This window comes from Parus major, chromosome 2 (genome assembly GCF_001522545.3).
Source record: "Parus major isolate Abel chromosome 2, Parus_major1.1, whole genome shotgun sequence".
Classification (NCBI taxonomy): Eukaryota; Metazoa; Chordata; class Aves; order Passeriformes; family Paridae; genus Parus; species Parus major.
In genome coordinates, this window is record NC_031769.1 from 85,097,332 (window position 1) to 85,117,166 (window position 19,835).

At 40.2% G+C, this 19,835-nt stretch overlaps 1 protein-coding gene across 5 annotated transcripts in view; it reads left to right on the top strand.

The window, feature by feature from the left end:
* Positions 1 to 19,835, top strand: part of FHOD3 (formin homology 2 domain containing 3) — a 373,706-nt gene that overhangs the window by 306,330 nt on the left and 47,541 nt on the right. For all 5 annotated transcript variants that reach the window (XM_033512167.1, XM_033512166.1, XM_015619233.3 and 2 more), the window contains 4 exons: positions 148 to 453; positions 4,156 to 5,045; positions 10,772 to 10,930; positions 19,154 to 19,336. In XM_033512167.1, coding sequence (XP_033368058.1) covers positions 148 to 453; positions 4,156 to 5,045; positions 10,772 to 10,930; positions 19,154 to 19,336 — 1,538 coding nt within the window. The remainder of the gene's footprint in view (positions 1 to 147; positions 454 to 4,155; positions 5,046 to 10,771; positions 10,931 to 19,153; positions 19,337 to 19,835) is intronic.

The following is a 19,835-nucleotide window of genomic DNA, read 5'->3' on the forward strand; positions in this document are numbered from 1 at the left end:
ATGTTCCTAAGCATGCCATGGACTTGCGTTTTATTTTCTTTCCATAAGGCACTCGTACAACTCTCACGTCGCTCTCGTTTAGAAGGGTGAACCTGAGACGGCTCTGTTGTTAAGTGAATCTCTTTCTCCCATTGTTCTCTCCACCAGTGAGTGCCAGTGAACCCGAACCAGAGACAGAGACAGAACCAGAACCAGAGCAGGAGGCTGAGGCTGAGGCCAAGCAGGGAACGGAGACACCCAAGGAAATAGAGGCTACAGAGGTGGGACCAGAGAGTGAGGTGGAGCAAGGACCAGAGAGAGAGCCAGAAGAAAGTGCAATACTCAGTGAAAAGGAGAGGCAGAATGAGGAAGTGAATGAAAAAGACAACTGTTCTGCATCCAGTATATCCTCAGCAAGCAGCACTTTAGAGAGGGAAGAGAGAGAGGACAAGTTAACCAGTGACAATGAAACTGGTAAAGTGAAGCTTTTTCAATAATGAAGGGTTTCTGGTGAAAAAAAATGTTAAATTACCAGCTCTGGTATTGTGTTAATTATCTAACAAACCCTTTGCACCTATCTAAGACTTTCTTCACCATGACCAAGTCTTGTATACTCTCTGCTTGGACATCCAGGCTTTTTTTGGACTACTATATTTGAGGGATAGTAGGGCCTTGATGGAAATGAAGTTTAATTTGATTTGTGATAATTTTCTTCCCTTAAGATTAATACATTAACTGCTGAATTACCACATTGCACAGACTTTCATCTCTAGCTCGTGGAGAATTTATTTGGGTTTTCTGTACATAAGTCAGTGAGACAAGGGCCTGTGCTGACATGATTCATCATGAAGTTCCAGACACCTTTTCTCATCATTTTAGTGGAAAAGGAAAGACTTGGTCAGGCTTCAGACAGCAGAGAGAGATACACAGGAGCTGCTGAACATAGGTCTGGGCTGTGGCCATCTTTAGCTCATTTCCATACCTTGTCTGGAAAAGACCGGTTTCATGGGGGAATTCTAGTCAAATATGCCACCAGGTACCAGCCTGGAAAGGCCCAGCCTGGGAAACACCTTAAGTATCAAGTTTCTGCACAGAGAGATAATGATAACCAGAGTTCGTCTTTCAGCCCAGGCAGGGAGGGAATAAAAGACAGATTTTGACTTTGTTGATTATTCATTTTCCTTTTTTATAGAGGGGTAAAGGAATGTAATGTAATTAGGACATTTGATTCCCAAGTTTTCTTTGGTCTGAACCATGGAATGCATTGTCCTATATTTTCTAAATTCTAAATAAGGAAATGAGATGCGCTTCACAATGTGAAATAGTCCTGCTCTGTCCTGAAAGAAGAGGGATAGCTCTGAATCCCAATGATTACCTCACAGACATAAACTGTCAGATTGAACTGTTCAAGTTTAAATCTATTGCTTTTTTTTCTGGGAAGCATTAGACGAATTACATCCTAAATTTTAGAGATAATTTCTTTTCACTCAGCACCAAGATTGGGTGACTTAGAATGCTATTGTACTCATAAAGAATATAGATGGATGTATCTATACATCCTTTCCTAAGGCTGGGGAGGGGTCACAGATGAAGGATGTTGCTACACTGTGGCATAGTCAAATATAGTCCAAGTGCAAATGAAGAAGAACAATTGTGAAAGTTTTTTTTCTCCTTGTCTGTTACCAACCTGTTACCCTCTTATTTACAGTCCCTATGTATTTTTGTTAAAAGCTAAGAAATGTTCTCCTATTACAATCAACATCTTAAAATTGTCCTACACTTCCAGGAGACCAAAGATTTTTTTGGTAACGCTATGTAGACTCGTGTAGTGAATTGTTTGCTCTCTAGTAGGTGAGGTGTTTTGGAAAGCAAACAAGAGCACTTTCTCCAGCAGTTCTGACATTCCCAAAAAGCATTTTGCCATTTTTGAGATGGCTCATTGGTTCTGCCCAAGTGCATTGAGGACAAAGAAATAAAACCCTTCGGGGAAGCTTCTTCATTAGCCATCCTGCCAAATTTGGCTTCCAACAAGTCTTGTTTCTCCAGTGGTATTTCAAGGCTTTAACAGTGAAGAGGAAGGCAGAAGACGCCATCAAGGTAGCAAGAGTCTTCATAGATATGATCTTTGATCAGCTTGGACAGTTGGGAGTGGAATTGGGGAATGCAAATTAGAGATTGTGTCTTGGCGAATTCTGATGGGTAGTTTTGCAAATGGATTAAACACTGGAGGATCCCATCTGGTGAAACTGAGAGGGGATAGATCATGTGGGGTTTGTGGGATAAACCTTGGGAACCATCTTGAACGTCTTCGAAGGAAAGGCTTGGAATAGACGGAAATCCTCTGTAAGGACACAGCTGGGTAAAATCTATGATGTGGGGAAGGAGTTCTCTAGTGATGTTGTCTAGTGAAGCTACCTCAGAAAGAAATCTAAGAGACTGCCTTAGGTGACAATTACTGGTAAGAAAGCAATCCCATGGATCAAGTCTGAGGAAAAATTAGCAGATAATGGAAGCAGTCAAGCCACCTGCAGGAAAGTAGGTTGCATCCATTTCTGAAAAAAAAGTCTTTCTTTTGTCTGGGGCTAAACATCTGGACTGATTTTAAGACATGGTTCAGAGATTGATCTAAATAGAGGCAGGAGTCACTGCTGTCCATATACTTTGTGCTGCAAGGCCCTATATTTTAACACAGTGTTTTAAGGGAGGAGAGGCGAGGAGTTGTGGGGCCCTGGATGTAGATCCCACCAAGAGGACACCTTCTCAGAGCACAGGACTAGGTGTTGTGGTAAGAAAACAACTCCATTGACTCAGGAAGTGTAAAAGATATCTAAAACTCCAAGGTATTGAAAAAGGTGGGATCAGAAGTGAAGAAACCAAGATAAAATGGGAGTGTAAGAAAAAGGGAAGCTTACAGGTATAAAAGAAAATCTTTAACCACAAGGACCTGAAAAAAAAAAAGCAGGCTAGCAATCAAAGTAAAATGATGAAATAATAGAAACAGAGGTTATGAAAAATGTAGTAAAAAAAATGTGTAAGGACTATGAGGAATAGAAGGAATTCCATACAGGAAATACAGTAAGTGTGAATACTTATCATTGTTGCATGTTTAATCACTTTATCTGATGCCCACTGGAAAAAAGAGCACCATAATTTTTAGACACATTATCCACATTGGTTAGCAATATTAAATTCAGGGAAATGGAGTCACAGAGACGCTTACATCATATATTTTTATAATTTGACCACTATAATTTGTTATTTATGGTGCTGTCTCAAACATGGTATTTTGCATATTATTGGTGAGAAAAGCGGTAGTCAGAAAGATGAAGCTTCATTACAGTGAAATATTAAATGAATGTGATGTGGGAAGGCCAGTAATCTTTTAACACTGACATATGGAGTTAACATAGAGAGGTTAACAGTGGTTGATGAGAAGCATGTTCAAAATTAATTTATAAAGGTTCTCATATTATAAACAGTTATTAAAATCTTGCTTATGCTTACACTCACTGAATTGCTCTGAGAGTTGGACCCTGGGTAAGCAGCGTACTTTGGAATTCCAATAGTCTGTGTTGTGAAGATGACCCAGGTAGCCAGCCAGGGGGTTCTGAGGGTCTGAAAGCTGCCTCTCCCAAGCCAGCAGGGTGGGAGGAGGAGGAGAAGTAAACAGCTACATGTTGACCTTGAAATCAGGCAGGGAAGATCTCTTTCATATGAAAATTTTCCTGAGGTTGTACCAGTACATGGCCAGATAAACAGTATGATGATAACCTGTTTTGTGTCAATGTCATGATATGTAAGCCCCATTCTGAAATATGAAAGGTTGTGAAAATTTATGCAGTGTATAAAATGAGCTGAGGTAGCAAGTACAAAGTGAAACCTGTCAGATTTCAGGAGAAACCAGAGCATTCAAATCCTGGAAGTTATATAGTCCCTCCCAAGCTACATATTATGCTCTACTCCCCTTCCTTTTTTGAGACATACTCCCAACACATCAAGATCAGGCCATGTATCAGCGCTGCACCTTATTTCAAAATTTTCACAATAACTGCTTACCCAGTTTCACACTAGTTGTACATGCATATACGGAATGTTCTTTTTGGTGGGTTGAAGAGTGTTCTTGGTGCTCCAACTTCCTTCCCTTGACTCTTCCCATCTCTGTGTGTGTGATTACAGGTCCATGGTCACAGACCATTCAGGATGCTGGTGTGAATGAGCAGTGCAGCAACATCCTCAATAACAAGCGGTTTATGCTGGACATGTTGTATGCACATAACAAAAAGCCCAAAGATGAAGAGGAAAAGGAGCTGGAGGCGAAGGAGGAAAAGAAGGAGACGGAGGAAAGCGAGGAGTCTCTCACTAGCCTAGCCAGCAGGATCTCTATTCTTCAGGCCACAAAGCAGTCCAAAGATGAAAGTGTCAAAAAGATGGAGATTGGAAATCTGGACAACCAAGGCAGTGTGAAAGCCTTTGCAGAAAAATTTAACAGTGGTGAGCTGGCTAAGGGGACAGCAGTGCCTGAAGATGAAATCAGTGAACAGGTCCCCGAGAAAACACCAGCGCAGACAAAGAAGGAATCTGATTACATCTGGGATCAGCTCATGGCTAATCCTCGAGAACTTAAAATCAAAGACATGGATTTTACAGACTTGGGGGAGGAGGATGATGTAGATGTGTTGGACATGGATATGAGTCCTGGGGACTCCCTTGTTCCCCCTCCTCCACCTCCACCTTCTTTTCTGGGTTTGCCTCCTCCACCACCTCCCCCCTTGTTTGGATGTCCGCCTCCACCTCCACCCTCTGCTAATTTATTGGCTCCTCCTCCACTGTTCAGCACTCCTCAGGGTTTAGGGTCACCCCAGGTTTCTAGGGGTCAGCCAGCATTTATAAAAAAGAAGAAAACCATTCGTCTATTTTGGAATGAGGTACGGCCATTTGAGTGGCAGTGTAAAAACAACAAACGCTGCAGAGAATTCCTGTGGTCGAAACTGGAACCCATTAAGGTGGACACTTCCAAACTGGAGCATCTCTTTGAGTCTAAATCCAAGGAACTGCCTGTCACTAAGGTACAGCTTGTATTCAGTTTGCTATTTTTCTGCTATTGTATTGGTATTCATTCTGAATTAGACCTAGGTGATTTATGTTGTTTATATCAAACCTGTGGAAATAACTGGATGTGTTTGTAGCTTGGCCTATGATGGAAGATATTCCATGGTCTGACACTAGAGATGAGCCTAGGGTGGTGTATGAGCCAAGTTGCCCTCCTGTCTCAGGTTTGCCAGTTGTGGGATATCACTCCAGGTGGCAAATACTGACAAATTTTACATTAGGTTGTCCGTAGCAGAGTGCCAAACTAGATACTGGAATCTGAAATATTTTCTGTTGCATTCATAAAAAGGTCACAGCATGGTGATTCATATCTGTGTATTTGACAGTTCTTCACTTGGTAATATTTTCCTAATCATTATGTGGAAAGAATACCAGACTGAATCTGCTACAAAGAGTCAACACGTGTGCTTTGTTCTGAAGGACTGAATTATCAGCTGGACCATGTTTACAGCTGAACTCTGCAGGAGTATTGGGTTTTTGTTTTATACTGGTGAACAGGCCCATTTTAAATCTTTAATTTGTGAAATGTGACAATTTTGGGATAGAAGCTGGCACAGTAAATACCTCTGTAGCTAGGATTCCCTCTTCCTTAGTATTGTTATAAAATAAACTCACAAAGGCTTGTGACATGGCTGTTTAACATTACAATCAACAACAAAAGGAAGCTTTTTATAGTTACATTTAGAAGGAATTTGAAGTAGCATAAAAAAAGTTATTAGCCTGAACATTTGTTTTTCATGGCTACATAAACTCTTTTTCTTCTAAGCAGTATAATTGCTATCAGGGAAACAATGTTTTTTTCAGTTAAAATGACAATAAAAAATGTCCATCTCTGTTACAGTAAATGAATCACTTGTGTGTTTTCTCTGTATACCCATATGTCTTATACTAACATAAAAAACAGCACCTTGAATACTTTTCTTTAGCTAGAGAGAGTTGTTAAATCTATTCTGTATTATAGATATTATTGTTTGCTCCTACTTTGGGCAACCTGGATGTCTCAAAGTAAAGGTTCTCTGTGTCACTTGTCCAGTTTATTAAGTCAAAATTTTCTAATAGTCATTCTTGATCCTCTTGACAAGGTGGAAACATTGGAATTTCTATAATCAAGTCCCCAAGTACCTAGCAAGCAGCAGTGGCTCATGTAGATCCTGCCATCACTCCTTTTAGCTGAATTTTTTTGGGGCACAGATGCGTGCAAATCTGAAACGTATGGTGTAACACCTTTAAAAACACATTCAGCTGATTGTTCATCTGGCCAATGCTGAGATTAATTTCTTTCTCTAATTCCTTTTCTGCTGAGGAAGGAATGCTGGTGACGTCGTGGCGTGCTACTCCTCATCTCTCTCCCCGTAAATACAAATCTGCCACAGATGGTTCATAGATGGAAGGAATGAGAGCATTTCTTTAGATCCATAAAATATTTAATTCCTTGAATTGAACATGGAATGATAACATATTTGCCATTTCCAAAGTTTAGCTTTGTGCTAAGTGCCAGCATTGTAATGGAGCACTTTGGCTGATTCCTAATCTTTTATTCTCACATGAAATTTTGATAAAATTTTAAGTTGTTGGAAGTATGACTTGTTTACTTTTCCAGTCAATCATTGTGCATGTTCCCAAACTACCCTTGGCCATTCTCCCTCCCTCACACTTGCATCTCAAACCTGCCTGATGATTTGGCACAGCTTTTGGCTTCTGGCTGGAAGATGAGTGAACAGGTTTCTTTGAAATTAGTGCAAGTTTGAGGAATGATTTAGGTGCTTTCCCCTTGGCGACTAATAACTGCTCTCTGCATGAGACATTGTACTTTTGGCTCTTTTTCCACCCTGTCCCATAACACAGACAAAGAAGTCTCATTGCCTCATTGCAGAGAAAACAATGGGGACCGAGGAGTACTGTAGTAGAACTCTGTGCAGGCATTTGAAACTCCTGCCTTCTTTTTGTGAATACCAGCAAATCTTCCAGAGCAGGAGATGGTCCTTAGATCAAGTGAGAGTGGGAATAATTAAGCAGACCCCCGAATCCGTAAAAGACTTGAGGTTTGGTACAAAGATTGCACTCAAATTAGGATAGCTCTTGATTTTTCCAGACTGCTTGGTTTATTTCCAGAGAGCACATTCCCTGTTGTGTCTAGTTTCTCCTGTCCAATGGCTGCAATCCAACAGGTTTATTCTATAATATCGTAAAGTCTGACTCACAGCTCAGTTGGTTCAGCTGAAAAAAAAGTGCAGAGCAACAAATCAAAAGTCAAATCTCTAGATTTCATAGCAAGAGATGGAAGTAGGTGCAGGGAAAAGGAACAGTCCAGAAGGATAAGAGGAAAAGCAAAGTCAGGGTGTACAAAGTGGGGGCTTGGCTCTATCTTGTGCTTATGCTCTCTCATACAGCTGTAACCAATTTTACTCCAGTTTCTAATCCTTCACTGTGATTTCCACAACACACAGCTATAAACAGCTACTTCCTGGCTCATGAGAAGTTTTTCATTAAACACAATAGACTGCAATAAAATAAAGTGGATTTAAAATTGTAGATTTTAAATAGAATTGGGATTTTGGGGGCTGGGACTGCGAGAGGAGATTCTTGATTTTAGGAAAACTTATGCCACACTGAGAAACTTGCACATTGATATTGTTTAGTGGAGCACCTTTAGTTGCAGATGGTATAATTTTTAGAATAGAGCACCCTACATTATATTTGCCAATAGAAAGAGTGATCAGGTATCCCCTCCAAACCAATGTAGTATTTCCTTCCTTCTCACTCCACCAAACAAAGCAGGTATTTTGGCAAAGTACTTCAAAGTGTTTACTTTTCTGTGAAGAGAAGTGAAAACATGCAGAGACTCCTGAATCAAATGCTGTTGTTCAGCCCTTTTGCCATCCATTGGTTTTGCATGAAAGTATTATTTTGCTGATTCATGTATAGCCTGTGGGATATAGTGATCCATCATGTGCCCACAGACATAAAAATTAGTAGGAGAGAAAAAGGAAGGAATCTGTTTTCATGTTCACATGCTTAGACACATATTCCTTTTGAAATGATTTGCTGCAATTTCAGTAAATACCAAGACAAGTCATAAATGTTGACCAGAATTTCTGAAAAAGATTACATACCTCAGTGGCAGCTGAGCAATTCCATTTTAAATCTCTCATATTAAATCCTTGCTAATTGAGCTAGAAATAAAATGAAATTTAAAAAAATAAAAATAAAAATTAAAAGCCATCTCACTATTAAGGTAGATTTTTCTGCACTACTGATGCAGACTTTTGTAACTTTAAAGATCTTTCTGAGCTGTTGCTCATCATATAATTATTTATTTATTTGACCACTTGGAAAGTTACTTAATTTTTTCCATTTCCCATATTAATTAAAGCAAAGAAGCATGTTTAAGATTATGTTCTCATCAGACTACAAATCACTTTCTGTGGTAGGGTAATAGGTTTTAAATGATCCACCTGGACTACCCTGTCTTCAACACAGGGAAGAGAATGTGGCCAGTTAGGTCTTGTAATGGTCTCACTTCACTCTAAGTGTTTATACATTGCAGAAGTGTTTGTTTTCCACAGATTATACTACCTGGTACCTTTGTATATATATGTAATTACAAATTGTATACTATATAGTATATGTAATATTCACAAGTTCAGGGATTACACTTCATACTGACACATTAAAATATAAAGTCAAGTGCACTAGTTCACTGTTCCCTCAAGCATTTTAAGTCACTTTCTGCTAATGAATTTATAAAGCATAGACTGAAGTCACCAAATATTATAGTTGAAATCAGTAGTTGTAGCTCATTTTAACAGTCAGACATTTCCACCTGTGAAATTTCATTGCAGACAAAAAGCACTTCTTTTCCTAGCAGTGAGGTAGTAAAGTTCATAGTAGTAAAATCTTTCTCTTTTCTTCATCCTTTTATTTATTTGGAAAGGATTTCTTTGGAACTCAGACATTGTCCCAAGAATGGATTTAAAATCTCTTCAGCCCCAGTTTTTGAAAAGGGTTACTCACCTCAACATTTTATATCCCATATGCAGTTATAGCTCTGGAAAATACCTCCATGCACTCGTGCCCTGTGCAGCTCATCTGTCTTTCATAACTCAGTGAGTGTGTGCACTGTAGGGATCACAATGATGCTGGCCGTGAGAGTCTTGTGTCCCCCAAATGAATATGTCTCTCTTGTCAGATTTGGGAGCCTGAAAACAGAGCTGCAGATTTGAGGCTTACTTACCCACACCACATGTGGGAAGCCTAAATTTAACTCCTTTCCCTTGGCCTTTTCCATTCTGATTAAATTCTTTGGAGCTGTGTAATTCTGTGCTCCAAAGGACAAGGTAAAATGTGGTGGTTTAAAAAAGGCTTAGTGCAATACAAACTCAAGAGGAAGCAGTCTCTGGTGAACCCTGTATGGTTTTAATGTGGTCTTGGCCACTAACTGTGGTCCTGAGAATGTGATTAGTGGCTCGGGAAGTAAAAGTTACAGCATTAAATGAGAAGCTGCATCTCACATCCTTCAGGTAACTCCCCAAGAAAAAGAGTCTATTACTCAAAGAAGGGAAAGTTCAGTAAGGCCTTGGGGATAGTTTTAAGCTGTTAAGAAGAGATAAGTTCTGGCAAAATGGTATAAAAACATTGAAAACAAATGTTATCTTTGCTAAAGTGCTCACATATATGCAGGGGAAGGAAAAAACCCTGAGTATGAGCAGAGTGCTCTCACTTTTCAGCTACCCAGCACAGCATTGGTAGTTACCAAAGAGACACCTTCTAGCATGGGATGATGAGAGAGAGAAAGAGAGACATGCTGAGGTGTAAAACCAAAGACCACGTTCAACACTACATTATGCAGTAGAAGTGGATTTCGAGTCACCTTGCATAGTTGGTTCACATTTTGCCACTATAAAGTTGGGGAGAAATAGAAAGAAATTCCTTGGTGTATTCTAGAACAGAATTTAAAATATATGTTGCCAGTTCTTTGTGATTTTATTATTATTTGTACTGGAGGTAAGATCCAAGGATATGGATTGTCTCAAATTAAACTTTGAAAAAAGCATGAGGGTTGAAATTCTTCTGCATCTGTGAAGGTCTTGACAGATGTATGATGAACAGAAAGGTAGAATAACTTTTCCCTGGCAGACAGAGGTCAGAAAACCAGTACCAGTGCCTCCAGAGAGGTACCTGTGGCTCCTCTGCCAGTGTCTGAGGTGGATTTATAACACAGGAGAGTGCTGGCAGGTGGGTGGGAAGTACTCTGTTTCCCAGCCAGACACATGAGAGAGAGAGGGTCCAGATTGGTGCATCCAACAGGGAATTGGGCCCTGGAGCCCCTTGGCTGCCCAGCTGCTGTCCCATCAGTCCTTTGCTGGCCAGTCCCACTGCACTGCAGAGCTCTGGTCTCGCAGTTTCTGGTGTTCTTCAGACTGGTTCACGTCCCAAACTCCCCTTTTGAGGACTGTGTGAGACCAGCTTTGCACAGCAGCGTTCAGATCTCTGAATCCTGGCAGCTCATGTTGATAGGATAAGGATGTGGTAGAAGAATTCAGCTTGTTTCGATGCCTCCTAATAAATTATATTTACATTCAGTGTCAGCTTTCCTGAGTGAGGAAGTCATTAGTGAAAAGAGTGACTTTTCCTTTATAAAACAGATCAGAGGAATAATGACTTTGTTCCCTTCTTTCCCAAGAAAACTGCTGCAGATGGGAAGCGACAGGAGATCATTGTGCTAGACTCGAAGCGAAGCAATGCCATTAATATTGGCTTGACTGTGTTGCCCCCGCCCCGCACCATCAAGACTGCTATTTTGAACTTTGATGAATATGCCTTAAACAAGGAAGGAATAGAGGTAAGAAAGATTTTGTCCCATGTTGTGTATGATACAGGCCAGACTGGTCAGGGAAGAAGGAGAAGGTGGTGTATTATGTCATGTCTGAATGTTGAAATTTGTGAAACCAGTGCAATGGGCACAGATGCAGGAAGTATCATGAGACTGAGCGTGCTCAGTGATCATGGATTATCTGTTTTGTTTGAGTAGCAATGGTGTTAATTCCTGTCAGTTTTCTCAGAGTATTATCTGAAGCTTGACAGAAATATTGTGAGCAGCAAAAATAGGCAGTGAGTTACTAGGGCTGAAGCAACTGTTACAGGGTTTAATAAATTTCATGCCCAGCTAGCTGTTGGAGTCAGTGTAGATTGTATATCTAATGGAAAACAAATACAGCGACTAGTTCTGCCCAAAATAGCATTTTTGTGTTACTGTTGTTTGAAGAAAAGCAGTTGGTATAAAGATTACAGATGATGTAATTTTTACCACTACATGTTTGACTTTGCAGATATTCTTACCAAGATCCAAGATGAGCTCTGTTTATTATTTTTTTTATCAAAACATTTTTCTTCTATGAAGTGTAAAAGAAGCCTGTGGCTCCACTGTTTTTTTCATTATGGTCATATTCATTTCTTTTTTATTTTTTTTCCAATAAGCCTGTATCATCTAGTAAGAGTAATCTGCACAACTACAAATCTCGACCAGTGGCTATCAGAGGTCATACATTAATTCACAGTCGCCTTTTAGTGGTTTGGCGCTGTGTTTTGTGATTTCCCCCTTTCCACCTTCACCTTGCTGACTACAAAACAAAATGAGAAAAGCTTTCTGGAATGAAAATGGATTTTGCCAACAGATGCATGCAAAAGAAATGCTTAAGGCGAAAGATCCTTCTAGCTAGAAGGCAAGGCCTGACTTATCCCTACTAGAATATAATTTCTTCCCCATGCTATATTACTTTTTCCTATATGCATATTTTACTCGGATTATGAAGGTGACAGATCACTCTAAAACCAGTAATTTTTCATGAGCCAGCCCATGTACCCACCACTGCAGTCTGCAGTGCTAAGCTTTAAAATGTTGAAGAGAAGTACCCCTCCAGCCAAGCCCAACTCACAGCCAGTTAGATCTCAGTGCAGTAGGCAGTGTTGCCATACAAAGTCCAACACAAAATGGCTGACAAAGGAGGACAAGCCTTCATTAACTTCTATGTATCATCTCCTTAGAATTGTGTCCTTCTCTGGCTCCAGGTGCTCTGAACAGCCCACACTTTCCACTTCCATCATTGGCAGTGGACATCATGGGCTGTCCATCTGCCAACCACCTGTTGTGGTGTCCACAGCTGTGCTTTGTACCACCACACCCGCCTTTGGGTGGCCTTTACATTAGCTGCCAGGAACCCGTAATTTCATTTAAAGTATATTTGAAGGTGGATTTCAGTTTGAAGAATTCAAGAAACCAGGAAATTTTGCAATGTTAATATACTTGTGCAGTGCTAAAGAAAAGATCTCTGAGGACTGTGTCCACAGCTTGAAGCTACAGTTGCGAGTAATCCTAATGTGATCATTCAGATATTTGAAATCAAGAGAAAGAACAGAGCCCAGGTACTTTGCACTTTGAGAAATGAAGTCCAGATTGCTGGGGAAGGATGATGTCCATGGAGAAAGAAGCTTTTTTTTCCTCAATTACATATATTTATTTACTTTTTATCAAGTAAAGCCCTACACTGAATTCAGATTTCCTTTCCCAATCCCAAATTACATATTCTTCTTACAGAATGTTATAGAGTCAGGTCTTTATAGTGACAGAGAGGGCTGGATTAAGCTATTCACATCTGGCCAGGTAGCACACAGGTTGATACAAAAATGCATTAATTTGAGTCCCATTGTTTTCAGCAGATCCTTGCTTCAGTTTTCCATACTGCCCCTTTGGTCTACAATGTAGACAAGCTTTGTTTCCTGTGTCTCTTCCCTTTATCTGTCTGTTTATTGGCTTTAACCCTAAAGTTAGCATTGAGGGAAGAGAGGTTGTTCCTTCAGTCTAGATTTTTAGAAAGTTTTCTGGTTCATCTATATAAATATAAAGAAATAATTGGTAGTCACTTTGAATGAATCAGTAGTAGTGTAAGAATCAGCGTCATTTATTAAAAAACCCACAGATAATACAGCAATTTGCTATAAAAGGTAATTGATAGCTTATCTATGGGTAGATTGAGGCAGAACTGGTATGGAAAAAAAATTATGCAATTTGCCTAATTAAAAAATTGTACCAAGTAGATACTTACAAGCCTTTCTGCACAATAATTGTCTAGAAGAGATGTCACATCCAGTAAGCAGAAGATAGACATAAAGAGAGCAGGAAAAGAGATGTGTGTGGTGACAATATAACATTCACTGCTAAAATTTCAGAGAAGTTATAATTTAGGATCATCTTCAGCTTTTGTCAGATCCAAGAGAGAGCAGAGTACCAGCAGTGTGAAAAGTCACCTGAGCCATCCTTTGCCTTGGCAGTGAGCTCTGTGCTGTGTCCTTTGCTGAGGAGCATTGTCACTGTCACATGAGTGTGTGTGGCTGTAGTTCTGGACCTTGGTGGATTAAATGGTATCTTGAAACTGACCTTAGTGATTCCTTTAAGGACAGTGGACTAAAGCAGTGCTGGAAGTAGTGCTGGCAACAAGGCAGGGATGCAGTGGGGTACAGGCCCAAGTTCATGATGGCCCAATTCATCATCAAGTCCATCATTAGACCAGGAGGTCCAGTAGGGCCTCCACTGCTGCCCTACATCCTGCTGAATGCTGCTTTGCTTTTGACATTGAACTCTTGTTAGTAATCCATACTTTACTTTTTAACTTTAAATATATAACTATGTGAAATAAATACTCCAGTCATTTTAAAGTCCTCTGTTCCTAAGTATGTTGCGTATTTTTAGGTCTTGTTAGTGGTAGCAAGTGTTGTTAGTAAAGTGGCTAGGTACCTCTGAGCTGTGAAAAAAGGCAGCAAGTAGGGCCATGACACTAGAAAGGCAGATGTAGTCCACTTAATATGCAAAGGAGGCACTGTTTAAGACGTATTTTGAGAGGAATGCACATTGGGTGTTTGCAAGCATGAGCCAATCCAGCTAAAAAAAAACTTTTGCCACCTTACATTTGCCAAAGTGTTTGTGTTTTCCTTTCTTTGAAAGCTTGGCATTCACTGTGTTCAAACAACTTGGAGCTCCCTGCAGAATAAAGAACTGCCTCCTTTGCATGGATGAGGTCTTGCTGTGAGTTAAGCAAAAGAGGCAAGCTTAAAATCCTGAGGCAACTGCAAGAATGGAGTCCAACAAACCAGTTCTTGGTGCTTATCTGTAGCAAAGGAAATTATTGGATCCCTCTATAAAGGGCTGCTCAGTAAGGAAATGTGGACCTAAATCAAATAATACTAAAGACTATGGTTAATATAGCAGACTAAAATTAGGGTAATGCTGTGAGGAAATTAGCATGGTTTGTTTTCTGCTTTACAATATGGCTTTGTGATGCTACATAATGGTGATTGCATTAGTAGGTATATCTTTTAGTAAATCATGGAAATGAAGAAATCTCTCCAGGTGTGTTCTACCTCCATACCCAGGGGTGCTACACCCTGCATACCCATCATAAATAATTTGAAGTACTCGTATCTGGAGTGGCTCGATATCCCTGAGATGTAAAAAAGGGTAAGAAGTGAGAGCTTGATGTTAAAAAGCCATATGGTGACATGTATAAATAAAAATCAAAATTTGATTTTTTTGTAAACAAATAAGGTATTTACATTTTTATTCTGATCGTTGACATGATGCATTAACATCTGCAGTTTCCAATTTTTTTAGCTAATGCTTTGTAAGAGTGTGATGGGATGTTTCAAATGATCCTAGCTCATGTGACCTGAAAGAACACCTTTTTTCACAAGTCTAGACAGAAGAGAGAATGGCCTCAGTGGTGCCTTGCTGGCCAGACACAGTCAGCATATCAGAGCCCTAATCTGTTTCAGACTTTATTTAAAGTAAAAATGCCACACTTTCTCTCCTTGCAGAAAACCAAAACGTCATCTACAGTTCTGTGAGCAGCAATGACATGTTCATGTATTTCTGTGGAGCTGAGGAAAAGGAGTGGTCTGACAGGCAATGGTGTCAGTTCCTGATATACAGGGATGGTCATCAGCATTTTAGATGTAGTTCCTTCCCAGAATTGGATCATTTTTGGAAGACCTGTAATAAAATTAGTTCAGGCAGCTTCCCTTACAGTGAAGTTCTCACCTTCATATGCTCTTACATTTTCTTAGAGTTTCTACACATAAAGCAAACCAGCAACGGGTCTTGTTAACAGCTGCCTGTGTGCCTGAGAAGTTGAAATGTGAGAGAGCCTTTCAGGAGCTGGATTGTCTCCTGAGGCGTATCAAATATCTGGTGAAATACCCACTAACATGTATTTGGTCATGCAGCTTATGTATTTGTGGTCCTCAAGCCACAGAAAGCTTTGTACACAACAACAACAAACAGAAATTTGAGTTACTAATTTTTTTCAGGCTGTTGTTCACCTAGTAAGATCAGGTGAAACCAAACACAGAAGACAAGACACTCCTACAACCTCATCATCACTGAGAAGCCCCATGAAAGAAAAAATTTAAGCACCTAATTTCCTCAGAGGCGCTGAGCTAGTCACCATCACTCCTTAGGTGCTTCTTTGCATCCCACACTGAGGCCCATGACTCTCAGCCATATGTTGTTTTTGTAAGTCTTCCCTCTTAGGAACCTTTGGAGGTTATACCTCAGGATGGCAGAGTCCAGGAAATAAGCCGTTTGATTCCTTTGCTGAAAGTTCAGGTGACTGAGTCCAGCAGCAGAATAATTTGGGTCCATTATCTCATGCAAAAATTGCTTATTTTCCTCCATTATTTGTGCATTGGTTTTCCTCAAAACATAAGACTCTGGCCCAAACAGTTGTGTGAGAATGCATGAAGCCGAAATACGTGTGTTATATGCACTAGAGAATATGAGCACAGGGTTTGTTAATAACCAGTTATTCTTTAATTGACATGAAGGTTGCTGACACCACCTCAGTTACTAAAGCGAGCAAGCTGGGCCTGTCCAGCCTGGAGAAGAGCAAACAGAAAGTATCAATGTAGTATCAAAGTATCTGAAGGGAGGGTGTCAAGAGAATGCATCCAGGTTCTGCTCAGTGGTTCCCAGCAACAGGACAAGAGGCAATGGGCAGAAACTGATGCCCAGGAAGTTCCACCTGAATATGAGAAAGAACTTATTTGCTGTGCAGGTGACCAAGAGAGGCTGTGGGGTCTCCCTCACTGCAGATATTCACAAACCGTCTGGTTGCAGCCCTGTGCTGTCTGTTCTGGGAGGGCCTTGCTTGAGCAGGGAGTTTGGATCAGTAGTCCCACTGTGATCCCTTCCAAAGTAACCCACTCTGGGATTCTGTGTACTGGGAAGAGCAGTATGAACTAATGATTGGACTCTAAGCTATTTGTGATTTAATGGTCACATCAGGTGCCAGTAACCTTCTGCCCTGCTGTGATTTTATGCTACTTTTACTGTTAGATTTTTTTCAAAAAATGATAGAAATAAAAACTAAAATAATAATAAAGTGGCAGATGGTGTACTCATCAGTTTCCAGCACTGAACAAATGGCTCAAATTAGTCATAGAGTGGAAATCAAGAAGAGGAGCATCTCACTACTTTCTCAGGGGCACACCAAGGATGATGACAAGCAGGATCAGAATCTTTTGCCCAGTCAGATCGAGAATGCTGATGTAGGTCATTGTTATGGGGGCACTTGCACCCTGGATGGTGTGAGACCTGCCAGCAGCTCTGGCCCCACCAAGGCATGGCTTTCAGCAGCAGGGCTGATCCTCAGCAGCTGGCACCGCAAGTACAGGCTCTTTTGCTTGGCATCCTTTGTTTCACATAGTACAGTACGCAGCACAGCAGCCTTGCAGAGCTTGGACTTGAATGCTTTTTGTCAGCTCCATCTATCTTGTGATGTTTATATAAAGCTCAAGGAGGAGGAGAGTCCCTTTGGAAATAAAGCTTACTGTTTCTTTGCTCTCTTTAAATTGCTCCAAAGCAGGGCAAAATCTGGAGAGAAGGCATTGCCCCACCACAAAATACTTGTGGGATCCCTGGGTAGCTGCCAGAAATCCTAGTTATTTGTAGGAGGCAATTGAGAATACTGCTGCAGGGTTAGCCTTCAAAAAATGCATCAGAAGCATTTTCATATCCATCACATGGCTACTGCTGAACTCTCCATGTATGGATGTTCAATATGATCCTATTTGCAAGCTGCCCTGTCTCAGCTGAGCGCATGTGGGCTTCCTCTTGTTGTGGAAGAGAGGAGAAGGCACTAAGATGACTGATTCCTTCAAGGGACACTGCAAAACACCTTTCTTTATGAGTTTCAGGCTCAATCTATTGGGGTTTTTTTACAGACTTTTTTAGATGAGTATTGGCTCAGCACTGAGACCATGAAGCAGCTACTTATAAATCTAGTTTTATGTTAGGTATTACCCAAGTTACAGATTTCAGCATGTCTGGGTGAATGGATGGATGGCAGGTACATCTCAAAATCAATACACAGATGCTGTCAGTTGGAACATGTGTACATAAGAATATTTTCCAAGCAGTCCTTTTCAGGCGAAGGAAAAGCAGCATGGTGCATTTAGGGATTTTTCTCCTCTTTTTTTTTTTTTTTTTAATCTTAAAATATTAATTTATTTAGGTAGAATCTTGAGTGTCCAAGAAAGGAGGCTTTTTTTGTTGTCATTTTTGTTTATAACAACAAAGAGCAAGAGAGAGAGGCGACATTAACAGAAAAAATGCTTCTTTATTAATGTTTATGGAAGTTGGCAGAAGAAAATGGACAGAATACAAATGCTGTGGCTGAATTAAATAAGTCCCATTTCAACAAATTGAACATTATTTGCATGCTTAATTGTTGCTTTTTGCCTGATTGACCAGGAAATGTCCCTTGCTCTCTATCCATGCTTAGCTCCAGTGATGTACAAAAATCCAGGGGTACTACCAGTACTGGAAGGGGGCAGTTGTGCTGCTTTGATAAATTAGCTATGTCCAGTGTTGGAGCAAGGCTGTAGTTTGGATTGGCAGGTCTGATAGCTCTTTGGCTGTATTTTTATTATTCTCTCCTCCCCTTCAAAACAGCCTCTGTCATTATAGACAGCTACAACAAAAACAGCTCATTCCTGTGATGAATAAACATAAGTCGTGTTAAAAATCTGCTTTTATTTAAGGACATATTTATCAGTAGGGTAGAGACCTCAACTTATCTGATGCCTTTATGTTGTTTTGCTTTTCTTTTTTATTTTGAAGTGCATTTATTGTGTTAAAAACTGATTAAGAAACAATACCTTAGAGAGTAATCCTTTCAGAAGGAAAGCTGCCACATTTAAACAGAACTGTAAAATCCATGAACTAAAGGGAAACTTTAAGTATTTTGAGCCACACCAACAGCAGAAACTGAAAATATTGAGATCCTTTTTCATATGAAAAGAAAAAAAGGCCATATGTTATGCAATGCATAATTCAGCTTTAAATTCAATGTGTGTTCCTTGGGAAGTTGTCAGTTAGGGTGAAATTTTTAGGAGTGACCTAGTAAGCTGCAATAGTTTCATAAGAAACTGCTGCATGTTCCATACGGAAAACAAAACAGACTGAACAAAAAGTAAGAAATTACGGGAACAGCAATGGACAAGAGTATTCAAATTATTCCTGTACACTTACAAGCGTTCTGGAAGATTTGTAGATACTTGGGCTAAAAGGGGCCATAAAATCTAGTCTGACTTGCTGTAAATCATAGGCCACAAAACTGTTCTGCTTCTACCCTTACTTTGATAAGTAGTTTACAAAAGGGTATTAAGTTCTGACTTAAACATATGACATCAATCCTAACCAATTTCCTTCCATCTCCTTCAGTGTTTCATCCCATGATTAGCCATGTCTACTGAATACAGAATTCAAAAAAATAAAAAGGCATTTTAATTCAGATGCATTTTTTAACAAAAATGATGTGTGGTGTGTGAGACAGAAGTCCTTGTTTTGCTTCCTTGTGCAGTGGATTAGTTCTTGGTTTCTTCTGTGCTGTCCTAATTTAACAGCCAAGGACTTGAGGACTTCTACTGTGGCTGTTATGGGGTCACCTATCAGCCAGGCCTCACACTCCCCTCAGTCCCACCACTGATGCTTGCCTTTTGTCTCCCTGCACAGAAAATCCTGACCATGATCCCAACCGAGGAGGAAAAGCAGAAGATCCAAGAGGCACAGCTGGCGAATCCCGATGTCCCCCTGGGCAGCGCTGAGCAGTTCCTTCTCACCCTCTCCTCCATCAGTGAACTCTCTGCCAGGCTCCAGCTCTGGGCTTTCAAGATGGACTATGAGATAGTGGAAAAGGTGAGGGAAAGCACAGGGATGGGTGGAGACTCTTCTGAGGCTTTGCTTAATCTTTCCCTGACCTTGGTGTTGTATGGACCTTTTGAGGAAATGGTAAATGGGTTGCTTTTGTTTCAGTGGCCAACCAGGAAACAGCTAAACTGATCCTTTATAATCTCTTCCTTCTATAAAAGAAAATTAAGAGATTATGTCTTCCTTCCTTTAATTAGTCAGTAATGATATTGAAACAAAGAAGAGGGCTAAATCTCTGCTACATCTTCTCCAGATGTTGTTATTCAGGAAATTCTTACTTCAGAGCAATGAGAATTTTTCTTTGGTAAAGGTTGAGTGAGGACTACCATATTTATTCTTACATCATGAGAGTATTGACATTACATCCATTTGAACTAAGGAAAACACTGCCCATCAAAGTTTTCTTGTTTATAGCTCTCAGAATTCTAAACACAAGACAGTTCAGGTCAGTCACGCACAGTTGTTGCCACCTTCTCCATGGATGGCA